At 37.2% G+C, this 27922-nt stretch overlaps 1 protein-coding gene across 3 annotated transcripts in view; it reads right to left on the bottom strand.

Annotated features, from left to right (window-relative positions):
* ARB2A (ARB2 cotranscriptional regulator A) overlaps positions 1-27922 on the bottom strand; it is a 433180-nt gene that overhangs the window by 366246 nt on the left and 39012 nt on the right. For all 3 annotated transcript variants that reach the window (XM_082836445.1, XM_082836443.1, XM_082836444.1), the window contains 2 exons: positions 21819-21920; positions 16810-16910 (listed from right to left, as the gene is read on the bottom strand). In XM_082836445.1, the coding sequence (XP_082692571.1) occupies positions 16810-16910; positions 21819-21888 (171 nt within the window). In that variant the 5' untranslated portion in view covers positions 21889-21920. The remainder of the gene's footprint in view (positions 1-16809; positions 16911-21818; positions 21921-27922) is intronic.

Here is a 27922-nt window from a genome sequence, read left to right as displayed (position 1 = left end):
TTATTGCATTCATATCTAATTTGACAGACGTTTCTTTTAGTACTTGCCTTTATCCAATATTTCCAAATACTCAATTTTTTCTTCATAAAAAAAACAAATAGGGACTTAAACTTAAAAGCATTTGCACAGCAAAGGAAACCATAAACAAGACAAAAAGACAACCCTAAGAATGGGAGAAAATATTTGCAAATGAAACAACAAAGGATTAATCTCCAAAATATACAAACAGCTCATGGAGCTCAATATCAAAAAAACAAACAAGCCAATTAAAAAATGGGTGGAAGACCTAAATAGACATTTCACCAAGGAAGACATACAAATGGCCAAGAGGCACATGAAAAGATGCTCAACCTCACTAATTATGAGAGAAATGCAAATCGAAACTACAACGAGGTATCACCCCATGCCAGTCAGAATGGCCATTATTAAAAAATCTACAAACAATAGCTGGAGAAGGTGTGGTGAAAAGGGAAACCTCCTGCACTGTTGGTGGGAATGTAAACTGATAATACCACTATGGAAAACAGTACAGAGGTTCCTTAGGACACTAAAAATAGAACTACCATATGACCCAGCAATCCCACTACTGGGCATATACCCAGAGGAAACCATAATTCAAAAAGACAAATGCACCCCAATGTTCATTGCAGCACTATTTATAATAGCCAGGTCATGGAAGCAACCTAAATGCCCATCAACAGATGAATAGATATAGAAGATGTGACACATATATTCAACGGAATATTACTCAGCCATAAAAAGAAACGAAACTGAGTTATTTGTAGTGAGGTGGATAGACCTAGAGTCTGTCATACAGAGTGAAGTAAGTCAGAAAGAGAAAAACAAATACCGTATGCTAATGCATATATATGGAATCTAAAAAAAATAATGCTACCAATGAACCTAGTTGCAGGGCAGGAATAAAGATGTAGACATAGAGAATGGACTTGAGGACATGGGGTGGGAGGGGAAAGCCGGGGCAAAGTGAGAGTAGCATGGACATATATACACTACCGAGTGTAAAATAGTTAGCTAGTGGGAAGCAGCAGCATAGCACAGGGGGATCAGCTCAGTGCTTTGCGACGACCTAGTGGGGTGGGATAGGGAGGGTGGGAGGGAAGATCAAGAGGGAGGGGATATAGGGACATATGTATGCATATGCTGATTCACTTTGGTGTACAACAGTAACTAACACAGTATTGTGAAGCGATTATACTCCAGTAAAGATCTATTAAAAAAAAAAAGAATATATTGTACAGCACAGAGAAATACAGGCATTATTTTGTAATAACTTCAGATGGAGTGTAATTGAGTACAATCTATAAAAGCATTGAATCACGATGTTGTACACCTGAAACTAATATAATATTGTAAATAAACTCTACTTCAATTAAAAAAAAATAAAATTAAAGGTTAAAAAAAAAAACCCAAACCAAATATTTTTCTTTCCTTTCAGTTTTCATTGGTTTACACAATTATAATGAAAATCAGAACTGGAATAAACAAGTTCAGGAATAAACTCAGCTGGAGGGAAACAGACCACTAGAGAATGCCCTAGGCTAGCCATAATGTTCAGTGTGAATCAGACTTTCAGTAAATTAGCAAGAAACCAGTTAGAAGTTTCTTAATAGAGCTTCTACTATATAATCAAGTTGTATCAAGTAATTTAATACCTAAGAACTACAGGCTTTTATTAAATGTTTTAGGAAATAATACGTTGATCAAAGGGAGAAAGTCTCGTATAAAATGGCAACTACCTAGACGAGTGTAGAACACAAAAAGGTTGTGTCAAGGAACGCCGCCACCCTTCCCAAAAAAGGTGATCACGTGAAACTTAAAAATATGGGTCTGACAGGGCTTCTGAAGAAGACAAAGAGCCCAGTTTGTGTGAAAGGAAGAGGGACAGACCAGGTGAAAGAGATGGCACACACAACGTCTCAGACAACAGTGAGCAATGTTCACCGTATGGCAAACAGCCTAACATAGCGGAGAGTGCAGAGTGCAGGGATTTGTACTAATACATCAGTTATTTCTGAGTAAGAAAATGTAGTATATTATCTATATAACTTTAAAATGAAAAAATCAGCTGGTTTTCTTGGAGAGCTCTTTAAAAATCAGTATCTTAAATTAGATGGTAAATATTACAATCCCTAACCTACTCTTTATCAAACTACAGAACTAACTTACTAAAAGCTACTTTGGTGAGGAAAAAAAGTGATGACCTTCCTAAATGCTCGACTTACTTCCTAGAAAAAATTTATCATGTTTAAAACACTAATTTAGAGCATTATAAAAAAATGGTTTGGTCTAAATACTTTTATAAAAAAACAAAATCTAGCTACATTATAATAAAAATTGTATATTATGTTACCATAATACTTGGCCAAAGATACAAAAAAATTTCCCATGAATATACTGTTGAATCAAAGTTTCCAATGCATGGTACTGGCAGGCAGTGTGATTGAGAACTATGAACATGGGATCTAATAATAATGCACTAAGTGTTCTTAAGTAAGTCATTTACCTTGCTCTTGCTCTCTTTAGTCATATCTGAAATCTGTAGAGGGAACTTTAAAGCCATACATATAGGATAAGCTCTGAATATTAAGCAAAAGAAGTATGATCAGTTCTTCAGAATATCACAAGAGAAAGCAGTACATCCCTAAGGCTACAGCTAATTATATCTTGAATATGGTACCTTCAAAATTCACTGCTTTGAGTGCTTCTAAAGGCTGTTCCATTGTCCGTCAGTTCTCCCAGTACACAAGCAGAGAACTTTTTTCTGAATCTTCAGCTTAAACGTTTTCCTTAGCTTTAGGCAACTGCTGCTTTCCTACAATCTTCAGGGAATAAAATAATTCCCTCCCTTCATTTATAGTGTTACCTTGAAGGGATCTATAACTATGATCAAGTTCTCTACAATCTTCTCTTTTCCAGTCTATCTAAGACTGTTAGATTTTTCTACCAAATACATACTTTTTAAAAGTGAATTTGTTACTACTTTAATGCCAAGTCTTCCCATTTTACCTAAGTATATAAATATCTGAAGTCAAAACAGGAAAAATACTTAAGTCCCATAACAATACTGAACAATACAGAAATATCATATTGTCATTTATTCTATAGTCAATCAAAAAATATTATTGAGTGCTGGTCCTGAGCCAGACTCTGTGCTGGGCACCAGGAATAATGTAGTAAACCAAATGAACAGAGCCTCTGACTTCATTTAGCTTACAGTTTAGACAGAAAGACATATCTAAGAGAGACAGACATTAAACTCAAGGAAAAAACAAAGTATAATGAGTAATGACAGTAATATCATGATGTCTGAGAATCTAACCTAATTCTAGGTTAGCGAAAGACTCACTAAAGAAGTGATACTTAAGTTATTATCTGAAGAATGAATAGCAGTTAGATCAGGAAGGAAGAAATGTTTCATGTAAAAAATAGAGGTCTTATTAAAGCTGTAAGAAAAATAACTTCAAGTAACCCAAGAAGCTCTTAATGGCTTGAGTATAGAGTATGACAAAGGAAAATGAAGCTACACATATCAGCTTGAGCCTTGTAGGCCATATGAAGTAGTTTGACCTTTATCCTAAAGTCACTGAGAAATAAAAGATAATAAAGTTTATAACTTTGGAATAACATTTTGGCTTCAGAATGGAGCTGTCAAGGATTACACTTAGCCAGGGAGATGAGTCAGAAGAACTCCAATCAGAGCACCCTCACTGACCTGTTTGACTGAATCTATAGAAATCATCATTCCTTCTCCTAGATATATATTATTCACATGGCTTTAAGGACATCACAGTCTCACTGTTTTACTCTTGCCTCAATGGCCTGCTCTTCTTGGTCTCTGCTGTTGACTCCCCTTCTCCTCAATTTCTTAATGCTGAAGTGCTCCTGGGCACAGTGCTTAGACTCAACTCATCCTGACCCACAACTTTTAGTTTTTCAAAAACACTGTCAACAGCTAAATACTATTTATTTTCTTTATTATCTGTCTTCCCCTTCTCCACAAAAAATGTGATCTCCATTCAATGTTTATCTGTTTTGTTAACTGTGTGATATCCTCAGTACCCAGAACATTGCTTGGCTCAGAGTAGGCAGTCAAAAAAAAAAAAGTTTTAAATTAATGACTAAATGAACGAATGAATAAACAAACAAGGAAAAGAACCCTGAGACTAACGTGGACTCACCATGGATGGAGAGGATTAGGGAACCAGTGAGTAGGAAACTAGAAAGAGTGGTGAGCTGTACAAATTGAGGGAGAGGAAAAACTCAAGCTTAACTCCTAGGTAGCTAGCCTGAATGACTAGATAGATTACTGATATACAGGAAAACGTTTCCTGGGGAATGGAAAGCTGATCAATCAGTTCAGTTTTACACAAGCAGAGTGTGAGGTGCCTAATGAAATGCCAAGTGAAGGTGTCCAGTCCAGAGCACAGGGAGATAGAGATATAGATTAGGGTTTAGAGTCAAATAACTCAAAGATGGCATCAGAGGCTATGGGAGCATAATCATTCACCAAGGGAAAATGAATAGAGAGAAACAGAAGACCTAGAACTGAGTCCTGACACACCTCACGTTAACAGATTGACAAAAGTACTAGAAGGTGCAAAGGAGATGAAGAACAAGTGTTCACAGAGGTTAAGAAGAAAACCAGAGAATATCATTACATGAGGGCATAGTTAAGACAATATTTTGAAAAGAAAGAAGTCACAATGTCAAACATTGCTAAGTGAACAAACAAAACAAGAACTAAAAATCAGTAAGATGGGAGAGACTTACGCATGTTTAAATGCTGGCTAGAAAAAAGCAGTAGAGAAAGTGAGATAAAAAAATAAAAGGTCATAGCATAAGAAACTGCACATGTGAAAACAGAATAGAAAAGAGAAGCTAGGCAAATTTATTTTTTGTTATTTCTCACAGAATTACTAACATACACATTACATATTATTTTAAAACCTATGATGTCAATTATGATTGTTTGGGTAACCATAGCAATAAAACAGTATCAAAACATATTAATAATCATGAAGTTTTTACAAGCATATGTACTCCTTATTCCCACTTTAGTGACTACCATACACAGCCTTTACCATCACAGTCAGATGAAACAACTTACAAGGTGTAAAGGGTCAGAGTGAACAAAAGATAGACAGTGGCTTACAGTCACATTTAATATAGGTAACTGCCTACTTATAAGAGAGGTTAGGTTCTGAAGAGCTATGTATAGATGACATTTTGTAGATAAAACTGGTCCAGAGATAACATTTAATAATAAAGGCAAAATCACAGCCTAATTTAAAAAAGCAAAAAATAATGCATTTGGGTAATATACAGTGAGTTCTTTTATTTTAAAATTTACCATAAAACATATGCAAATTGAGCCTACTTGTACTCTAATAAAACACTTAACTTTAACACCCTATCTTAAATCTTTGAGCGTGGAGGAGTAGACACCCACTTTAGCAGGTTGAGGCCTCGTGTCTCCAGTCTGTTGCTCTATGCAACGCACATATGGATTCCTGACAGGAGGCAATGACTTGATTCTTGACAAATGCTTGCTGAAAAGTAACAGTTACCTGTCATGCCAGGCTACAACTGCTAACCAAGAACACCATCACAGCTCTGGCTGAGTCTCTTTCGGAAATCCTGCCTAAGAACTAATTGTCCACTTTAGTTGAAAACTGTTCTCTCGTTAAGTGTGTAAACGTTGATTGAAAAAAAGTCTTCCACTGGTTGAGTCCGCATCTTCATTTAAAAAACTGTGCTTATGTGCACTCGTGTGTGTTTATTCCCGGTGACCCTGTAGGCTCTGGCTCAGTACAAACCATCCAATCAATGATTTTTAACCACCTCACACCACTGTCTTACTCTCACTTGTTATTAGACACATAACTAATCCCCGTCTGGCCTTAATTATTAAATGTTCTAGCTTTTTACACTGGAGTTAGCATTTTATTTATCTTATTTGTTTTTCTACCCAGCTAACCAAGTTCATCAGGAAAAATTATATATTTCTCTATTATCCTCTCATTCTACAAGTCAAAAACAAGGCAGTAGTTTTTCAATATTATTTAAAGGAAGATTTTTTTTTTGATCTTGCAAATGCCTTTTTCTTGATATCTATCAGAGAAGAGTCAACCACCATTTACCTTCATGCGGGAAGGATCCCATATTTGCTGTTTTGCCACAAGAGTATCTGAATTCACCAGTTTACTCTCATTATTTGGTTAATAATTCGGTAGGTAAATTCAACAAAGATCTGAGGGTCTACTCATATGTTAAAGTTTTGATAAATAACTTAGACAGGAGCCACTGGTGATATTCCACAGGCAACTAGCAATAAACAGCTGTCATTGCCTACCTCAGAAACCAAACAAGAAGCACAACACTCAGTTGTGTTGCTGTGATTATAGAGGGGACATATTCTATATCTGGGCATATTGCTAGCTCCTACCCATAAAGCTATCTGAAAGAAGGCCATATTTAAATGAAGGCCTGAGCAACAGCAGGCTATGTCTGAATTACAAAAGGCCATAGTAGCCCAGTCAATATATGTGGGTTCTTATGATCTACACTTATATATAATTTTGGAAGTTTTTGTAACTTGAATTCACTCATCCGGACTGGAACTTATGGCAAAAGTCTGTGAGTGCTGCCCAGCAGTGACTGCTGGGTTTTAGACAAGAAAATGTCCAGATGCAGCAACGCAGTACATGCTGTTTGAAAGACAACGGCTTATTACCGGTCATTAACTGAAACTGCCTCCATAACTGAAGGAAATAATCTTGAGATCTGAGCTACCCATAATGTTTTGTGTAATGTCAGAGTAACGTTCTAATAAGGTAGGCAGTGAAAAGAAAATTTCCATAATGAAATGGAAATGGTTGATACAGGAATATCTATCAGAGGAAAACAAGAAGATATCTATTTATGAGCAGATAGCCTCTTTTCCCTTAGGACCAACTTTGGAGGTACCTGGATGACTACTGGATCCTAGTGCCACACGGGGAGTATCCTATTAGCAGCCCCTAGTTGACAAACAAAAAGCTGCTTGGTTTACAGATGTCAGTTCCAAGGTGACAGACAGCATCCTGTTTGGAAAGCTTCCACACTGTGACCAACTGATGGAAGAAACTCTGATTAAAGAAGATTAGAATAAATCATCTCAGTGGGCAGAACTACACGTTGTTATCCTTTCAGTGACAGGAGAATTAGACAACCCCATGGGCCCTGCAGTTTGTGTAACTCATGGGTGCCAGTGAATGGCTTGGTCACACGGTCAGACAGATGGGCTATGGAAAAGTGAACTAGGAAAGTAATTCAGAAATGCAGACTGGAGCATGACCCTATGGGAATTTAAGGGACTCTTTATTTAAAGAAGGACGTGTGGATTCCCATCAAAATAATCATAAGGTAACTCTAACCAACAGGTGGATACTTAGTATGCTCACTCGACTCAACATTGCCACTTTGGCTTATGAAATACATGGACACAGCAGAGCTGTAGCCGTGCAACAGCGGCTGACAGTCAGCTTATTCCTCTTGTATGTTCTGAGATACAAAATGCCAACAAGGACTGTACCATCCACCAATGATAAGACAGACTGCAAACAGCTATGAGGCAGATTTCCTACAGTGAAGGCTCTACACACAGTTGGCAAGGGAACTATACTGGACCACTGCCCATAGCCCCGGGAGACTATAATGGGCATGAGCGGTACAGACACTCTGGACTGAGCTTTGCATACTTGGAGGTAGATGTAAACACTCAAAACACAATAAAAGGACTGGAGCAAAAAACACAGAACCGATTTGGAAAGGTTTCAGGTCAAAAATTGCATTTTATGGCACACAGTGTCTAACCACAGGTGAAGAAACAACACCTCAAATGCACATATCATGTTGCTTATCATGCTTAGCATAGAGGTTTACAGAAAGCTGGAGCAGGCAACTGAACATCTGTTATCAAAAATGGGTAGAAATAAAGTCAAGAAGGGCTAGCTTACAGACCTTCACAAGTGTATGCTCACACTCAGCAAGAAGGGGACCAAAGGAGGGTCCCCACGAAATCGAATTCTCTGCTTTTGCAAGGGATCTGAGGAAGATGGGGTTGGGGAGGATGCTGGTATGACAATACAATTCTTCTATTGTGTCTTACAACAGTAAATGCCCAATGGGGTGAAGCTATATGTTTGCCAAAACTGCCTCTGTTTTGGAACCTGACAAGGTCTAACCTGAGTAGCATCAAACTGGAGACATTTTGGTCCTTCACTATGATGCTGAAAAGGACCAACTGCTGATGAATGAATGGAACTCTAGTAGTATACCAGTATCTTTTGATTCTTATTTATCAGGTTACATCTACTACAAAAGATAGATTTGGGGAGGAATTTCCAGGAATTGTTCCCTGCTGGGCCATCAAATCATGCAATATACAACTCCTAGCAGGCTGGTCACTGTGAAACTGTAAACCTTAATGACTGAAAGCTTAGAAAAGTTCCTGGCTATAATGGAAAAAAACATAGCTGCCTAATGCCTATCATACCATAGTACAAATACATATCACCCTTGTTTCTGTGCATGGAAAGCAATTAATCAGGACAGAAAGAAATTGTGGGGTTCTAGTGGGAAAAAAACAGTAGGCATCACATTGTGGGCTTGAATCCCTGCAGAGAATGACTCCACCCTGAGCCTGAGGAAGGCTATGTGAGGTCTTATGACATATTCAGACTAAATTACATCTAGATACGATCACTATCTGTGATGGTTAATTTTATGGGGCACTTTGGCTGGCTATGGTGCTCAGATACATGGTCAAATGCTATTCTGGCTGTTTCTGTGAGGGTGTTTTTGAATGAGATTTACATGTAAATCAGTGTACTTTAAGTAAAGCAGATTGACCTCCCTAATGAGGGTAGGCCTCATCCAATCAGTTGAAGGGCTTAAAAGAATAAAAGTTGATCTCCCCAGAGCAAGAGGGAATTCTGCCTGCAGACTGTTTTTGAAATCAAACTGCAACATCAACTCTTGCCTGGTTCTCTAGCCTGCCGGCCTCCCCATCAGATTTTGGACTCACCCAGCCTCCATAATTACATAAGCAAACTGCTTAAAATAAATGTATTTTTCTCTATATGTACAACCTATTGGTTTTGTTCCTCTGGAGAACCGTGACTAATACACTATCTATTTAGCCTTAGGTAAGCCCCCAACACATCTAGTAAAAGGAGAAAGATACATTACACACTAAGAGAAATAATATATTATACGTGTTATAACAGAATTATTTTAAAAGCAAATTTGAGACACAAAGAAGAGAGAGGTCCATTCTATCCTATGTGGATCAGAGAAAGTTTTCTTAGAGGTTGATCTAAGCTTGAAAGATGAATAAATATTCTGCAAGCAGATGGGAGGGAGGGTGGTAAAGCTGCATCCTTGGCACCAAATGCTCCCTGCATGAGTAGAGGCCCAGAGATACAAAACAGCATGGCATATTAGAAAACCACAAGTAGGTTTATATAGCTCAAGCATAGGGTGAGTGGGAACTGGGGCAAGAGAGGAGGCAAGTGATAAAGCCAGAAAAATATGCAAGGGCCAACTCATGAAAGGTCTGGTATAACAAGGCAAGCAGTTTGAAATTCATTTTGTAGGGAAGCACATAAAGGTTCTAAAAACAGGCAAACATGCTTACAGTTGCAGTTTTAAAAGATATCTCTGGTAGCAGCATTGAGAACAGGTTCAGAGATGGAGGTGGAAGGAGGCAGGCATGGATGGACCACATTGCAGGTAGTGTCTTAGTCTGATCAGGCTGCCATAACAAAGTACCACAGACTAGGTGGCATAAACAACAGAAGTTTATTTCTCACAGTTCTAAAGGCTGGGAAGTACCAGATCTAGGTGCTGGCTGATTAGGTTCCTGGTGAGAGGGCTCTTTCAGGCTGGTAGACAGTTACCTTCTTGCTCTGTCCTCACATGGCCTTTCCTCAGTGTGTACATGAAGTGGGGAAGAGAGAGAGAGAGAGAGGGAGAGAGAGAGGGAAGGGGGAAGAGAGAGAGAGATCTTTTCTTATAAAGGTACCAATCGTATCAGATTAGGGCCCCACCCTTATGACCACATTTAATCTTAATTACTTTCTAACAGCCCCATCTCCAAATGCAATCACATAAGAGGTTAGAGCTTCAATATATGAATTCTGACAGGCGGACGCATTTCATCATGAAGCTGAACTGCAGTAATCTAGTTTAAGAGATGATATAGACCTAAGCTAAACCAGTAGCAATAGACATGGAAAAAGATGTGACGTAAAAAGGTATAATAACAAGACCTGGTCACATGAAGTCAAACATGAAGAGTGAAAGGACTATGTAGTTTCTGCCTTACAAAACTGGATGAATGGTAGCGCCATCCATTTAAACTAGGAAAGTAGGTTACTGGCCCAGCAGAACCTCAGGGGTTTCAAGGCTTGGAAAATGCAGATCCAGTGAAGAGTGGAAGTGAGAAGTCAGACTGAAAACAGAGGGATTACACTGACAGGTCTGAGATTTGCTTTTGCCTTAGTTACAAACTAATCAGCTAGCCTGTTAACTTTCATGGGTGCTAACAACAGACACAAAACTTCTGGGTCACAGATAAAGGACTATTAATCACAGCATAGCATCAGCATATTTGCACTGGTTCCCTGGACCCCAAGTCTCTGGGGCACAACATGATGTGACCCTAGATGGATGCTGCACACAGAGCAGTTCAGGTCAAAGCTGAGGAATACCCAGCTTGGGGAGCCCACCATTTCCTAGTAAGCTGCAAGCAAGCCTGTTCTTTGTCCCAGAGGAAGACCTAACCTCATGCTTCAATACTGCCTGTTGCAAACACAACTCTTGAGAAATGGCCCAGGTAAAAAGCAGGCAGACTCCTGTATTCTTGGCATATCTAATAAGACATACAGGAGTATGAGAGACTCATAGAAACTGTCATAATACTCACCCACCTAGTTCATTCCTTCTGTGATGCCAAATGCATTTATGCCCCAGGCAAAATACTAAGTAAGGTATTTCTAAAGAAATGGAACAAACTCTTTGGAGACAACTCAAGCGCTAGAATGGATGTTGTTATCCCAGAAAGAAGTACTCCAAATTCTAGATATTTGAAGGGTCCCAAATAAAATGGTACAGTCCAAGAACACTGAAGTATATAGCCTGACAGGGAAAAAGCCACACTCACAAACACAAAGCTCCTTCAAGTTTCCTATCACCAGTTTCTTCTTTCCCAATACTCAACTTGTGAAACTTTTCAAACACACAGAAATGTTGAAAAATAGTACAATAAACACTTTTACATCTCCCACCTTGACTGAACAATTCTTAACAGCATTTTGCCATATATGCTTTCTGTTTATTTCTGTGGTTTTTTCCTCTTTCTCAAGAAGCGTTTAAAAATAGCTTGCAGGCATCATGACCTTCTCCCTAAATATTTCACAAGCCCCACCTAAGAATAAGGACAGTTTCCTACATAACTGTAATACATAATATTATCACACCTAAAGAAACGAACAATTCTTCCTCAGTTGCCCCTAAAGAGTGTAGAGGTGTTTTTGTTTGCTTTAGTTTTTTTAAACAAAAATCCCATCAATGTTCATACACTGAAACTGGTTGCTATCTCCTTGTTTATTTTCATCTACAACAGTTTCTTTACCTCTGACACATAAACCTTTTCAGTATTTTTAATGGCATTGTGTTTTACATGTCCCATGTTCTGGACTGTGTCCTGGTGGTGTCATTTACTTTTCCCTCTATTCCTATATTTCACGAAAATGGAAGACACATCTAAAGGTCTGATTAGCGTCAGATTCAATACACATAGCAAGAATATTCACGGTTAATGCTGTGTACTTCAAACTGCATCATATCAGAAGACGCGTAACGTCAAGTTCTTCTATTAATAATGATACTGGGCTTCCCTGGTGGCGCAGTGGTTGAGAGTCCTCCTGCCGATGCAGGGGACATGGGTTCGTGCCCAGGTCCGGGAAGATCCCACATGCCGCGGAGCGGCTGGGCCCGTGAGCCATGGCTGCTGAGCCTGCGCGTCCGGAGCCTGTGCTCCGCAACGGGAGAGGCCACAACAGTGAGAGGCCCGCGTACCGCAAAAAAAATAAAATAAAATAAAATAGTGATACTAACTTTGTTCACTTAGGTAATGTGCTGACAGCTAGATCTCTATTTTAAGGTACATATTTTGCCCCCTTACAATTGCAAGAAATCTGTGAGGTGATACTTTGGAAATACTTTGCAAATAGTCTGTACAAATACACTGTGCAAATATTCCGTCACATCCTTTCACCTAATGAAATTAGTATACATTCATGATCCTCATCTGAATCAATCATTTCATTAAGGGGTTGTATGGTAGTTTTCTAACAAATTACCACAAACTTAATAGCTTAAACACAATTTAGCATCTCACAATTTATAGATCACAAATCTGGGTTGATTCTACTGGTTTCTCTGCTCTAGGTTTCACAAGGCCAAAATCAAGGTGTCAGCCAGATGGGCTCTTATCAGGAGGTTCTGGAGAAAGGCCCGTTCCGAGCTCACTCAGGTTGTTGACAAAATCTGGTTCACTGAGGCTGCAGTACTGAGATCCTTGTTTTCCTTGCTGACTGTCAGTTCAGGGATACCCTTAGCTCCTACAGGCCTCTCTCTGGTTCCTGCAAGTGGGTCCTCTATCTCAAAGCCAGCAATGGTGTGTTGAATCCTCATGCTTGGAATCTCTCTTCCTGCCTCTGCTGCAGAATTTCTGTGACTGACTCTTCTGCCTTTCTCTTCTGCTTTTAATTACTCTTGTGATTGTACTGAATCCACCCAGATAATCCAGGACAATCTCCCTATCTTAAGATCAGCTGACGAGTAACCTTAATTACATCTGCAAAGTCTCTTCACAGTAGCTCCTAGATTAGAGTTTGACTGACTAAGCAGGAAATGGGAATCTTGAGGGAACATCTTTAGAATTATGGTGATTTTCTAATTTTGTCATATTTTTTTACTTTTAGTAGCCAGTATTCTTTGGTAAAGTAGAACATTCCTTCCTCACCTGCAAATGAACAACAGTTCCTAATAAAAAGTCTAGCTACTTAATTCTCTCCTTTTGATTACCAATTTTCAGATAATTTTCATCTTACGATAGCACATTAACTACATTTTTTTAAAATGTTATGGAATCATGACTTTTTATTAAATGTTTTACAATCAATAGAATCCTAACTCTGTTTTACCCTCGAATTGTCCCAATTTTGGCCAAAGGAAATCCTTTCAAGTTGGTTTCTCTGTCCTCTTCACATACTTCCATTAGACTAAATGTTTGCTTTCCAGAAAAAGATGATGTCCTAGGCTCATCTTATATTTTCCCAGTCACACAGATAGTGCTGAGCCAGAACTAGGACCCAGATCTCCTGACAGCCAGACCTTTGTTTCTGTCACAATATGAGATGTGAGAATTTCACCTTATATGAAGGTAATAGTTATACACAGATAATCACATTATATTCAAATATTTGAATATTAAAATAATAATTTATATTATTATTCTTTACTTTAAGTTGCTCCTATTTCAAGTACCTAAATATGGCCATTAGAAAAACCCCAAAAGACACTGCTGGCCTACATTCTTCAATAAATTCCATTTTTTTTGATGCAATATTTTTCAGTAAGTTTCCACTATTTTACAAGACATACTACTAATTTAGGTCCAGGGAAAAAAATTATGCCCTTACTTTTTCTTTTTTTTGTAAGTGTGATCCTATCCATGAATAAAAAGCCAAGCTTATAAGACTATCCAATCACTGCTATCCTCTTACTAATAAGCACATTGACAATTTATTAATTTTTAAAGAAGTAAACAAATATCAAAGGAAATGCAAAGACCCAAATTAGGCAAGAAAATCAAATCTTTCATTAGAATTTCTGCTGGATTACAAATTCTGCATTTAATAATAATTCGGTATTGACATGAAAGAGACAGTTGAGAAAATTTGACAAGTTACATGCTGAGTTTTTACCATTCTATTTACTACGTAACATGATAGCCTTTCTAGTCTTTCTGTGTCTACCAGAAATGTTATTCCTTGGCCTTTTGCTCCAATGTACATACATTAAAGACTTCTATTTTGAAAATTACCCTTTCACACCACTCTCCCACTTCCTAAAACTGAAAGTATCTTTCTAAATTTAGAGAAATTAACCAAACTTATTAAAGGCTATATGTTTTTATCAAGCTATATGTAGACAGTAAAATATATATATACATATTAGCAAAAGCATTTGATTACAAAAATGTAACTATTTGAAGGTAAAGAGTACTCTTTTGTGTACTTATGGCACTGCATTCTAAAAAGAAAATGACATCTCAGTTTATTTTACTTACACAATAAGTTTAATTTACATAAAAATGATAGAGCATTTCAGGAGCAAGTCTTAAAAACAATTTCTACTGAATGATTGCTATAATAATCTCCTTAAGAGAGAAATACACATAAACTAAAACAGCAGTTGTGAAACATATATAGTACCTCTCAGCTCAAGACAAAACTCAATATTCAGTAGGAAAACACTTAAGAAAACAGAAGGGCTTTTGGTTTAGACTATAGCCTGAAGTCAAAATTCGTTTCCTTAAAACTTAAATCTTAAGCATATCCAAAGCTGTTTATTAAGGCAGCCTCCCAGGCAATAAACTCAAATTTCTGAATTCCGTCCTATCCATCACTGAGGAGAAAGGAGATTTTTCACTGCTTCTACATCTAGGACATTGTGGTGAGAGGCTTTTCACAGGTTCTCGCTTAATGGAACTAGAGATCTTATTGGTAATATGAAGTACTAAATATTTCCAGAATTTAAACATGATGTTTATTTGTTTTCTAGGAACTGTAGACAGTTATACAAGACCTTTCAGAATTATACTGACGTAAGTCTTGAGTTGACTGTGAGGTTTAAAAATTTTTTGTGACCCTCCATATGTCCAAAGAATTAGGTAGGAGATCTCAGATCTCAGAAAGGAATCACTTACACATGGGAATATCTAGTAAGACACACTACTTAGATTTTGATAAAGATGATGTTGGAGGATATAGGTTGAGACTGAAAAAGATGCAGATGTCAAAAATGCAGATGTTTGGAGAACAGCACCTATCCAAGTGAACAAATGTACATGGCTTATGGAAAAGAGTAAAATGTAATCCCCATTAAAAATAAACAAACAATCCCAGTCCTTCTCTAAGGCCATATAGTATGGATATTCTATAATAAAAATACTATCAGTCATGTGGAATTAGGCAAACTCTTTTTTATGGACAGCAGAAATCATTCAGGGCATTAAATACAGTTAAGTTACAAATGCTGGAGAACAACGTCAAGAACTCTCAAGAGTCTGTGATTTTACTCTGAGTTGCAAGTTAAAAAGTTAGCCCACTACAGTTTCATGGTTGCAGCCAGAAGACACTAGACTCCTGGGTAAGAGACAAAGGATTTTATTACCCAGGTTACAGCAAGCAGTATGAGCTTCATGTTTTCATCTGTTTCTCCTGCCCCTCAAATACCAAAGAGGCAATGTTGATACGCCCAGGGTAGAGGCTGAGCACATAGTGACATTGTATCATGGCTGTGGAACCTCAAACTTATGAAGCCCAATCTAACGAGGGGGTTGCTAGCAAACCTGCTCATCCTTTGCCACTAGTAGGGAAAGAAGGTGAAAGTACCTTGACACAAACAAATCTGCCCTCTGCCTTGGAGGAAGACACAAACTCTCTCTTCCAAGGCTGTTTCCTATACAGACATCCTCAAAAAGATGGTCCAGAACAAAAGCTGTCAATGTCTTTGCTCAGACACGTGCAGAAATGAAGAGATCCAAGGAAAACTGTCTCCCAGAAAACATAAACTAAATTTCATATATTCTTTATGCTACTGTTTAACCAAATAATTAATTTTGACTACTTTATTAAAGAGCCAAAAAAGAAATAAAACTTTCAGCTCTTCCTTATAGAAGTAAAGTGGCTGTTTAGTTATTGCACTAAACAAATGTGCCCATATGCTTTTTATTGAAAATACTTAATATGACGCCAATGAGTACAACTTTGAGTTTTAACAAAACATTCACTTGAATGACAAATGACATTTTCAAAGGTTCCTACCAGTGGTAGCATGTGAGGTATCTAATGTTTCACGAGGACTAATCCTTTATCAAGTCAAAGATTAAGTAGGTTATATCCAATTTATTAGCCAAATATCAATCTTCTTCATATACATAAGTAATTTCTTTAAATTTCAGGAATAACTGACAACTATAATTGTATATATTTAAAGTGCACAATAAGATGATTTGCTATACATTGTAGAAAAATTACCAAGATCAGGATAATGAACACATGCATCACCTCACATAGTTAACACAAGCAACTCTTTTGATTTTTGTTTTTTGTTTTAGATAAGCACTTAAAAGAACACTTATTCTTCCTCGCACAGCAGAGGATTCAAGCTCCTAAAAACATTAAAAATAGAAAATTTAGCATGAATTTGTTCCCCTTATAACGACTCACTACAAAATATTAAGGTCATGGGAAGGATATATTTATGTAAAAACGTAAACTTTTAAACTGAAAATATGTTTCTAGCATTACCACAAAAAATTAAAAAATGCAAAAACTGTTTTTAATCACTTTTTTGTAGAAAGAGTGCGTGTACTGCTTCAGCTTCAAAACCTTTATTCTGACTATTTAAAATTGGAAAAACACAAGGTTGAAGTTGTATACACGACCATACCTCTCCAAGCGCTTCATATCTTTTCTGGTTCCATCTGTGCAAGTCTTCCCGGTAGTTAAAAACAAATGGCTCCCCGGTTTTTATGTGCCTTAACTGCCCCTCTAGAAGACAAACAAACAATATTGCTATGATTCAGAGTACATTTATAATAATATGGAAAGTATAATAAATGTCTAATAAAAATTTAAAATATCTTTCTCAGAACAGTTTCATTTTTTTCATCAGATTTTTTTCTTCAAATATCCATATGATGCAAACATATACATAGTATAAAAGAATGACCCCAAGTACTCAAATGCTATGTCTCTAATCTTTGTTTCTCTAATCCAAAGCAAATTAACAATATTTGAGGGCCTACAATGTATGAGGATTTTTGCTAGCTATAGCCATGAACGTGGTCCCCATTCCTAAGCTTAGAGGCTACCTGAGGAGTAACAGCATAAACATTTAAAAGTTAAGCAACTTTTCAGAGAGTTAAACAAGAATGAAGTAAGTCAACAGTCTAAAAACTGCTACAGGCAATTCACATAGATAATAAAGTCTAAAATGAGTTTAGAAAAATGAAGGATGCCTATAGGCTAGAATAGGTTCAGAAGGTTTTAGTGAAATTTCTCAACTAGGCCTTGAAATACAAGTAAGATTTAAAATGGAAATTGGAGAGAGACAGTGAGCCAACACAGGTTTAGACTGTCAAGTCAGACTCACACAATTCAGAGATTTTGCTGATAATTAATAACTTTACTAATAACTTCAAGGGTACAAGCAGTCAAAAGGCACAGGCAAAGCAGGTCTGGAACAGCCTGACCATGTCTTCCCAGGGCCTATCCTCTCACTGGATAGCACTCTCTGGTTCAGAATAGGTGATGTCTCTAAGTGGGGCACATGAGTTACCTAACACATTGGTGAGCAAGCTGGTTATAAAACAATTCCATTTTATGTGCCAGAGAGTTGTACTGCTCATGTGATATTTTTCAGAGAAACATGCCCTACATATCCACAGATTATAGGTTTGTTTAACCATAAGCAATGCCAAACCAGTTATCCTGCTCAAAATACTCCATGGATAAGGATTCTCCTCATAGCACAGACCAGGCCACCTGTCTTCTTTCTCTCCCCAGAAGCATTCCCCTGGTATTCAAGAGAGAAACAGACCACAGACCAAGTGCTTTAACACCTTCCCTCCCACCCCTACTCAGACAACATAAACAGAATTTTGAAAAAACATGACAGCAAGTTCAAATAATGGTGAACAACCCAGTTTAAAAGAAACAAAAAGAGTATGAACCAAATAAAATAATATAACATTGGAGGACACGTGGAATCAAATAGCAGAAGGCCCAAACTACTGGGTTTGGACTTTATCCTAAGAGCAATGAGGCACAAGAAAGACTTCAGGGGCAGAAGAGGGACATGGTCAAGCTGAATGGAGTTATTAGTATTTGATTTTTATCCAATGAGGACATGCAAGAGTGAAGAAAGACTTGAAAGGAAAGCTGTGGCACTGAAACTAAAGCCAGGAAATATACTACTCTAAGTAAAACTATTTCATTATTTTTATGAATCAATTTTACTACATATAAAATGGGTACTTTTAATATATAAAATAAGGGCTAATCCTTATTTGTAAAGTTCTTTAATACTCAACATGAGACACTGCATTGGATCATTATAACACTCTTTTACGGTCAGATGATGCCATGTAAATTGTAAGGTACATCTACAGTTTTCTTTCTAGGACAGGGAAATTCCCATTTAGCATACCAATACAAGCAGATTGAAGACATCTGCAAATCTAGCACTTGGCATTTTGACTAAAGCAACCTTAAAGGTACATGACATACAGTAATGTGTAATATTGCTGCACTAAAATTTTAAATGTATTTTCTATGAGACTGCTGTGTGAAGGGGAACTGACTTACCTAGATAGTGAGTTTAGGTAGTTAGATATAGATACTTATAACTACATCTCAAAAAGAGGTTTGGTTTTTTTTTAATTCTCTGTTCATTTTGGACATAATAAGTCTCATAAAGTGATAATGATTTTGATACTTTAGGGAAAATAAGCCCTATCAAAACAGCCAACTATCAGCACTAGTACTTTTTGTTTGCTTGTTGGTTTTTTTTTTGTTTTTCATTGATTTTATTTTTATTTATATATTTTTAAACATCTTTATTGGAGTATAATTGCCTTACAATGTTGTGTTAGTTTCTGCTGTATAACAAAGTGAATCAGCTATACATATACATATATCCCCATATCCCCTCCCTCTTGCGTCTCCCTCCCACCCTCCCTATCCCACCCTTCTAGGTCAGCACAAAGCACTGAGCTGATCTCCCTGTGCTATGCAGCTGCTTCCCACTAGCTACCTGTTTTACTTTTGGTAGTGTATACATGTCAATGCTACTCTAGTATTAAAAGCGAAAAGAAGGTAAAGAGGCAAAGAAAGTAAGCATTCTTAACCAGAAAAGATAACCTGGATCACTTATGTTATAGTTGTATTTGCAAATTTGGTATTTCTCAAAGGTTTGGAAAATCTCTTCAGCAACTGTCAAAGGGCTGACTTAGGACATTTTATTTTAGAGTCCTCAAAACTCAGTTGTAAAATTTCCTGTGTATACCCAAATGCCCATTATTCTGAAGTGTATCCATATATTTTATCAGATTGGTGGTGGAGTCTAAGACCCAAAATAAGCTATCAATGGCCTAAATAAATTAATAAATTGGAAGTATTTAGGATACTTCCTGGCATGTAGTAAGAGTACAATAAATATCAGCTATCATGGAAGACAAGATTCAAACTCAGTTTGTTGCTGAGTCCAAATATTTTTTTTTGGTGATACGAAAGTGTGCTTCCTCATAATACTGTACAGAGGTATATATAGTGTGTGTGGGTTGAGGGAAAAGGGGAAAAGCCGTCACCTTCATCTTCCAAAGCAAGAGCTGGGACTTATACAATTCCAACAACTGGAGAATGGCTAAATAGGCATTTTGAACACAAAGAGTATTTGAAAAGGTAGTGATTTGAAAGAACAAGGTATCAGTTTGATGCAGGTAAAAAGAATCTCTTCCCCTTCGTTACAAATTTTCTTTTCCTTAGGGTGAACTCTGTATCCAAATTCTTCTGTTACCCAACTAAGAACTTTAAAATTCTTTAGAAAATTTAGAAGCTTCTTCAATCAGGTAATGAAAGTTTCAATTCAAAGCTTTCATAAAAGTTTTTTTATTATAAATCCTGAAAAAAAAAGTCTCTGGGGATACTAAGTTAGAACTGCCCTTTTAGCAGCTTAATACTGAAACCAGTTTCCTGGTTTCAGAACCTCACCTCTTTGAAAAAGTACTCACTATTCACTCTGAGTTCAACCCTGAACTCTATCATGCTAAAAATAAGATCCATAAAACATTCTCTCCTTGGAATGCAAGAATCTTTGCCTCATACTGTAAGTCTATATTTATGCAAGACAGTGTCCAGGATATTTAAAAAATAAATGATAGATGTGTGCAAGGGTCCATATGCATTCATGTGTAAGTACACTTGCATGTGCAAACGTGTAGGTGTGTCTGAAAGTGTGTAAGTACAGAGCATGTGCATGCAAGGGTATAAAAATGTAAGCAAAGATGTGTGTATGAATGTATCTGATAGGAAAGTGAGAGAGAAAAGTGTATTGCTTCTTTGTTTTTCACTCCCTTTAAGAAATGTTCAAGGAAGATGAAAGACAGACTTCAGTGAAAACTGATATCCTCTATCCATAAAGCAAACATAGTTCTATGATTTACCCGCACTACCAACACACTCCCCCAATCCCTGTTCTGAAAGAGGAGTCTGGTAATTGTTTTAGAGGGGTAGAGGCAACATTAGTCTCAGAGCAATTTTGACTCTGTTAATTAAATTATAAAATTTCTTTTAAAAACAAAATATTACTACTCACACATATTTTGCCATTAGATATCCTTTATTAAAAAACATGAAAATTAGTATCAGAAAAGAGATCAAAGTTTCTAATATGCTCTGTTTAAACTCATTTAATATTCTAGTACACAGAGACTGTCACTATAAGTTCTAACACCTATAATTGATATTGTACAGACACATGAATCTAAGGAGGCCTCATTGGCAGGAACTATATGGACGCTGCAAAGACAAGACATTCTCCTGTGGCAATATGTACAGCTTTAAATACACCATGCGACAGGCAGCATGATTTGTACAGGACACCTGAACTCTTCTTGTAACTTACTGTACAGTCCTCTTTTGCAACTTGGCTCTGACCTGGTATTAGAAAATGAACTGGGTTTTTGTACTTTTTGTACGTTGTATGACAATCGTCAATGTGAACAGAATAAAATAACTGCATGTAAAATTTTGAAAAAACACAGTGATGACAGATCACCAATTTAGTTAATGCAGAGCAACAAGTAGAAAGCTGCAATTCAAATGCTACCTGGCCTGTAATAACATTATCCTTCAAGAATTACAATGTTATTAATCCAGAGTTTAATTGTGCTTTGTTCTAGAAACATCCTTGCAATCTATGGTATGTTATTCCAAATCCCAAGTGCAAAGCTTATTTTATTCAGAACTTAATTAACAAACTTTACAATAAGGATGTTGTCTAAAAAAATCATGGAATTGAGTATTATGCTTTAAAATATTGTCACAGATAATTATTGCCAGTCATTTCATTTTAAATAACATGTGAAATAGTAGTATCTTTCTACATAATTTAATTGGGAGTTCCAGCTGGATACAAGGGAGCTAAACCCTCAAGACTGAAAATACATAAGCTGAATCAAATTCACGTTCGTTGGTTTAAGTGACTTGACAACTATGGGAAATTATTACTTGGTTCTTTTACTTGACTGAAGAACTTCATCATAGAAGGATAAGACATTATTCTCAAAAGAAACACATAAAACTTTCTAGCTGGCAAATAAAAGTAGCAAATAATATCTGTCCTATGATTCTATTAGCATTGTTAAACAAATCTTGCGTATAGCATACACCACTTACTTTCATTAAAAGCATATTCAAATCCTTCCAGTGTATCAGGAAAATCAAGAGGTGGTTCATCTTTTTTCATTAGTTCATCCAAATCTATCCTAGATAATAAATCTAGAAAAGAAATTACATGAAATTTATTTATATTCATTTTCATAGTTGATAACAAAGATTATATTTTAAATTATTTTAAGTATTCTTTTGTTCTATTAGATTACTTTTTATGTGTTGCCTTAACTGATAAGATTATTACATTTTTAAGTTCCCAAAGTGCTATTTTATGATGAGGTACAGTATCAATATAACATAAGCACTTTCAAAACCATAATTCTCAAAACAATCACAACCTAGATCCTATGTACCACTACGGTAAATTATTAACTTCTTCCCTTCAAAATATACAGCTATTAATTTGTACCTTATTAACCTCCTATCATTTTAAAAGTTTCAGATGTTAATATGACTTTTAAAAGGTCACTAAATCTTACATATAAATGAAACTACTATGAATAAGGGAACTTAAAAATAAAAATAATGGTAATGTAGCATATTATTCTTTTAGAGGGGAAGATCATAATATTAAACTAAAACATGCTAACTGGAGAAAACTGGCTAACACAAAACAGTTTTTATTCTTCACATCATTTGATTATACATAATAAAAAAAACTGTCACCAAGGTTTTGTAAATAAAAATTTTATTTTTGAATCTTTTTAGATTTACAGAAAAGTTGAAAGATAGTACAGATAGTGTCTGTACCCAGTTTCCCCTATTGTTAACATCCTACCTTACAAGGCTACATTTGTCAAAAGGAAGAAACCAATGTTGGTACATTACTGTTAACTAAGCCCAGATATTATTCATCAGTTTTTCCATTAATGTCCATTTTCTGTGCCAGGATCCCACCCAGGACACCACAGTACATACAGTCGGCACGGCTCCTCAGTCACATCTTTTTATTTTGTGAGCATTTCCTTACCTACTGTTACTACAAGGTGCTGCAGGCTTATCCCGTAGTTTCCCTGCCCCAGCCCTAAAATCAGTCTGTAGACAGTATTTAATGATCTCTTTTAGGCTATCATCATGGGATGAGGCAAAAATTCTTACTATATGTCATCTTAGTGTCATAAGCTCGGAAAAATTAAAGATAAACTTCAAATTTATTTAGTTCCCAAAAGATGTGTTTTGCTTTGTTTTTTAAGTTTAGATTTTGAGATTTTTTTTCAATCTAACTCAAGTTCCCGAAGAGAAAGAGCTCCTCGGATACATAGTATAGCAAACCAGTCCCTGCTTTCTTTTAAACAAAAGAAGAACCTCAGAATTAACACTTTATTTCTGTCTCTCATTTACACAGATATAACAAATCCATCTGTACAGATCATAAAAATATGCTAGAGGAAAAAATAGTTTGTCTACCTCCAGTCTCTAGTCTTTCCGTAGGACACAAAGATAAGACATCAAAAAACTTGTAAAAAAAAAAAATTAAAAAGTCATTGTTTAAAATTCTTCAAACAGCTGTATCAAATAAACCTCAACTCACACAAAAATATACCATTTTCAGCATACAAACATGTTTATAAAAAAAGGTTTGCAAATTGTCTAGTAAAATAAAAAATGTCACAAAGTATGCATACTGGGCCCAAGAGATACATGCTGACAAATTTCTGATTCATTAGTAAAGCTCTGAACAACATGTAAATCTTTGCAAAACAGAGTAAAATAGAAGATTTTTAATATCAAAAACTGGCTTGAAGATTCTCACATCTCTCCTTCCAATGAATTGAATTCCTTTACTTCACAGTCATCTTCCACACTTCAAAATTTAGAAACCTTTTAATCAGACACACAAAAACCGTCCAATACATAAGCAGCTGTATTATGTCTAATATCCATTTTCTCCTTCTATCAGCTCAGATCATAAAATGCCATCTAACATCTATATATCATTTTAAAGACTTCACATACTTTACCTCACTTGACCATCACAGCCCTATAAAGTAGTAGCATGTGTTATCATCTTCACTGTCTTTGAGACAAGGAACTAAGCTCAGAGAGGTAAAATGGCCTGCCCAAATTAGACCTTAATAGTAAAGTGGGGTTAATAAAATAAATTTATTCTCCAATACCTAACTGAGTACTCTTTCAAAATCCCCATACTTTTATTCTATGTGCTATATAAACTCTAATACGGTGTACCCCCTCTCTTCATTACCTTATAAAAAGGATAAACTCTTCTGAATACAGAAATATGCTTTGGCTTTGACCAAAATGTTCCTTTGAATGATAAAATGAACAACTAAACAAATACGCATTGCTCAAACTTCTCCTCTGTCAACTGGAGAACTAAATTTTTTTTTATTTCATTAGCATTGAGAAGACACGTAGAAAGAAATTGTCAGAAATTATTTTTCTGCTTTGTAAAAGGAAAACAATGCTATATAACTGCATTTTACAGAGACTGGGTTCCAAAGGCAGTAGATTAGGCAAAAATCAAGTATAATAAAACATTTCCATTGAAAATCCCTTCAATCGCCTATAAAACACAGTACAACTGAATTCTTATAACCTAAATACATATCAGATGTAACACAACTGTTTTTTCTAAAACATGCCTCTGGTGATTAAAGTGATTTAGCAACTAGAATTCTAAACTTCAACAAAGCATATGCAGTAACTGGATAAAAATACCATTTTATACCCCAAAGAACTGAAAACAAAGACTCAGATATTTGTACACCCCTGTTCACAGCAGCATTATTCACAACAGCCAAAAGGAGTAAGCAACCAGTTTCCATAGCCAGATGAATGGTGTGATAGTTAATTTTATGTGTCATCTTGACTGGGTGCCCAGATATTTGGTTAAACATTATTCTGAGTGTGTCTGTGAAAGTGTTTCTGGATGAGATTAATATTTGAAACTGTAGACTGAGTAAAGCAGATTGCCCCCCACCTCCAATGTGGATGAACCTCATCCAATCCATTGAAGGCCTGAATAGAAGGTGAGTAAGACAGAATTCCCACTCTCTGTATGACTGTCTTCAAGCTAGGACATCAGTCGTCTGCCTTCACAGCACAAGCTCTGAGGATTCTGGAGGAAAGCCTTGCTATCCACTGCAGGTAACTACTCTCCTTTTGAGAAATACCTCTTGGCCTGCTACTGGGCCTGAGTAGAGACTGAACACTTAACCACGGGCTACCAACTTACCATGTAGCTGTCCATCACGAACTAGGTGTTAACTGACCCACCAAGTCATAAAATTGGGTCTGTACAATAGCATTCCATCATCAAATGGAAGTGGTATGTATGTGATCAGGACTGAGTAGGCCCTGAAGACAAAAGTAAGTTACATGAAGAAGTGGCCCAAATGCCTATGGTCTCCACTGCTGCTACACAGCCTTTCTATCCATCAGTGTGCACCTAAGCCCTCATCAGTTGACAGAAGAAGAAAAAACTTGAGTCTAGTTTATAGATGGTTCTGCATGATATTCAGACACCACCCAAAAGTGGATAGTTGAAACATTAGAGCCCCTTTTGGGGATATCCCTAAATGACAGTGGTAAAGAGAAATCTTCCCAGTGAGCAGAACTGAGAGCAGTGCACCTAGCTGTTCCATTTCTTTGGAAAGAGATATGGCCAGACATGTGATTATATAATGATTCACGGGCTGTGGCCAATTGTTTGCCTGGACAGTCAGGGACCTGGAAGGAACACGACTAGAAAATTGGTGACAAGGAAATCTGGAGAAGAGGTATGTGGATAGACCTCCCTGAATGAGCAAAAGATGAGAAGATATTTGTGTCCCAAGTGAATGCTCACTACAAGGTAACCTCAACAGAGGAATATTTGAAAAATCAAGTGTGCAGGGTGATCCATTCTGTGGACACCAGTCAAACTCTTTCCCTAGCCAAACCTGTCATCACCCAATGAGCTCAAGAACAAAGTGGCCATGGTGGCAAGGAAGGAGGTCATATGGGGGCTCAGTAATATGAACATCCACTCACCAAAGCCAACTTGGCTACAACCATAGCTGAGTGTCCAATTTGCCAGCAGCAGAGACCAACATTTTGTCCCCAACATGGCACCATTCCCTGGGGTGCTCAGCCAGCTACTTGGTGGCAGGTTAATTACACTGGATCACCTCCATCATGAAAGGGGGAGCATTTTGTTCTTACTGGAATAGATACTTTCTCTGGATACAGACTGGCCGTCCCTGCACTCAACGCTTCTGCCAAATCTGCTATCCGTGGACTTACAGAAGGCTTTATCCACCATCATGGTATTCCACACCACACTGTTTCTGATCAAGAAACTAACATTACAGCAAAAGAAGGGTGGCAATGGGCCCATGCTCATGGAACTCACTGGTCTTAACATGCTCCCCACCATCTTGAAGCAGCTAGTTTGACAGAATGGTGGACTGCCTTTTGAAGACTCAGTTACAGGGCCAGCTGGGTGGCAGAACCCTGCAGAGCTGGAACAAGATTCTCTAGAAGGCTGTATATACTCTGAATCAGTGTCCAAAATATAGTGCTATTTCTCCCACAGCCAGAATTCACAGGTCTAGAAATTAAGGGATGAAAATGGGAGTGGCACTACTCACTATTACCCCTAGCGAGCAAGGAAAAAATGTCCATTCTCCTTCTTCTTCTTTTTTTTTTTTTTTTTTGTGGTACATGGGCCTCTCACTGTTGTGGCCTCTCCCGTTGCGGAGCACAGGCTCCGGACGCGCAGGCTCAGCGGCCATGGCTCACAGGCCCAGCTGCTCCACGGCATGTGGGATCTTCCCGGACCAGGGCACAAACCCGTGTCCCCTGCATCGGCAGGCAGACTCTCAACCACTGCGCCACCAGGGAAGCCCCATTCTCCTTATTCTTATTCAACATAGCATCGGATGTCTTAGCCAGTGCAAAAAACCAAGACTGAAAAGGAAGAAATAAAACTGTCCAACTAGCAAATGACATGATGGTCTACATAGAAAATCCCAAGGATCTACCAAGAAAACCCCAAGAACTAGTAAGCGACTTCAGCAAAGTCACAGAATATAATATCAACACACAGAAGTTCATTATATTTCCAGAAACTATCAGTAAACATGTGACAATTGAAATTAAAAACACAATACCATTTACAATCACTCTAAAAATTATAATAAAGGACTTCCCTGGTGGCGCAGTGGTTAAGAATCCGCCTGCCAATGCAGGGGACACGGGTTCGAGCCCTTGTCTGGGAAGATCCCACATGTTGCGGAGCAACTAAGCCCGTGTGCCACAACTACTGAGCCAGTGCTCTAGAGCCCACGAGCCATAATTACTGAGCCCGGGTACCGCAACTACTGAAGCCCATGCGCCTAGAGCCTGTGCTCCACAACAAGAGAAGCTACCGCAAGGAGAAGCCCACACACTGCAACGAAGAGTAGCCCCCACTTGCCGCAACTACAGAAAGACTGCAAGCAGCAATGAAGACCCAACGCAGCCAAAAATATATACATATATATAAAATAAGTATAAATCTAGTAACAAATGTGTAAGACTTACATGAGGAAAATTACAAAGAATCAATGAAGGAACTCAAATATCTAAATAAATGACAGACATTCCATGTTCATGGACTAGAAACCTCAATATAGTAAAGACGTCAATTCTCACATTCGTCTATAGGTTTAAACACAATTCCTATCAAAATCTCAGTAAATTATCTTTTTGTGGTTATAGACACTTTTACTCTTAAAATTTACACGGAAAGGCAAAGGACCGAGAAAAGCCAAACAATTCTGAATAAGAATCAAGTGGGAAGAATCATTCTAGTCAATTTTAAGACTTACCATTTAGTTCAGTAATCAAGAGAGTATGAATTAGAGAAGAGACAGACACAGATACATGGAACAAAATAGAACACCCCAAAATAAGCCCACCGAAATATGTCCAATTTATTTTTGACAAAGGTGAAGAAGTAATTCAATAGCAGAAACAAAGTCTTTTTCACAAACAGTGCTGGTGCAATTGGACATCAATAGGCAAAACAAACAAACAAACAAACAAAAAACCCTGACCTAAATCTCATACCTTACATAAAAATTAACTCAAAATGCATCATTAGTTTAAATGTAAAATCTAAA

The sequence above is a fragment of the Leucopleurus acutus genome (assembly GCF_964270905.1).
Source record: "Leucopleurus acutus genome assembly, chromosome: 3".
Lineage (NCBI taxonomy): Eukaryota > Metazoa > Chordata > Mammalia > Artiodactyla > Delphinidae > Leucopleurus > Leucopleurus acutus.
The sequence above is the reverse complement of the archived record's forward strand: the minus strand, read 5'-3'. Positions and strand labels throughout refer to the sequence as shown.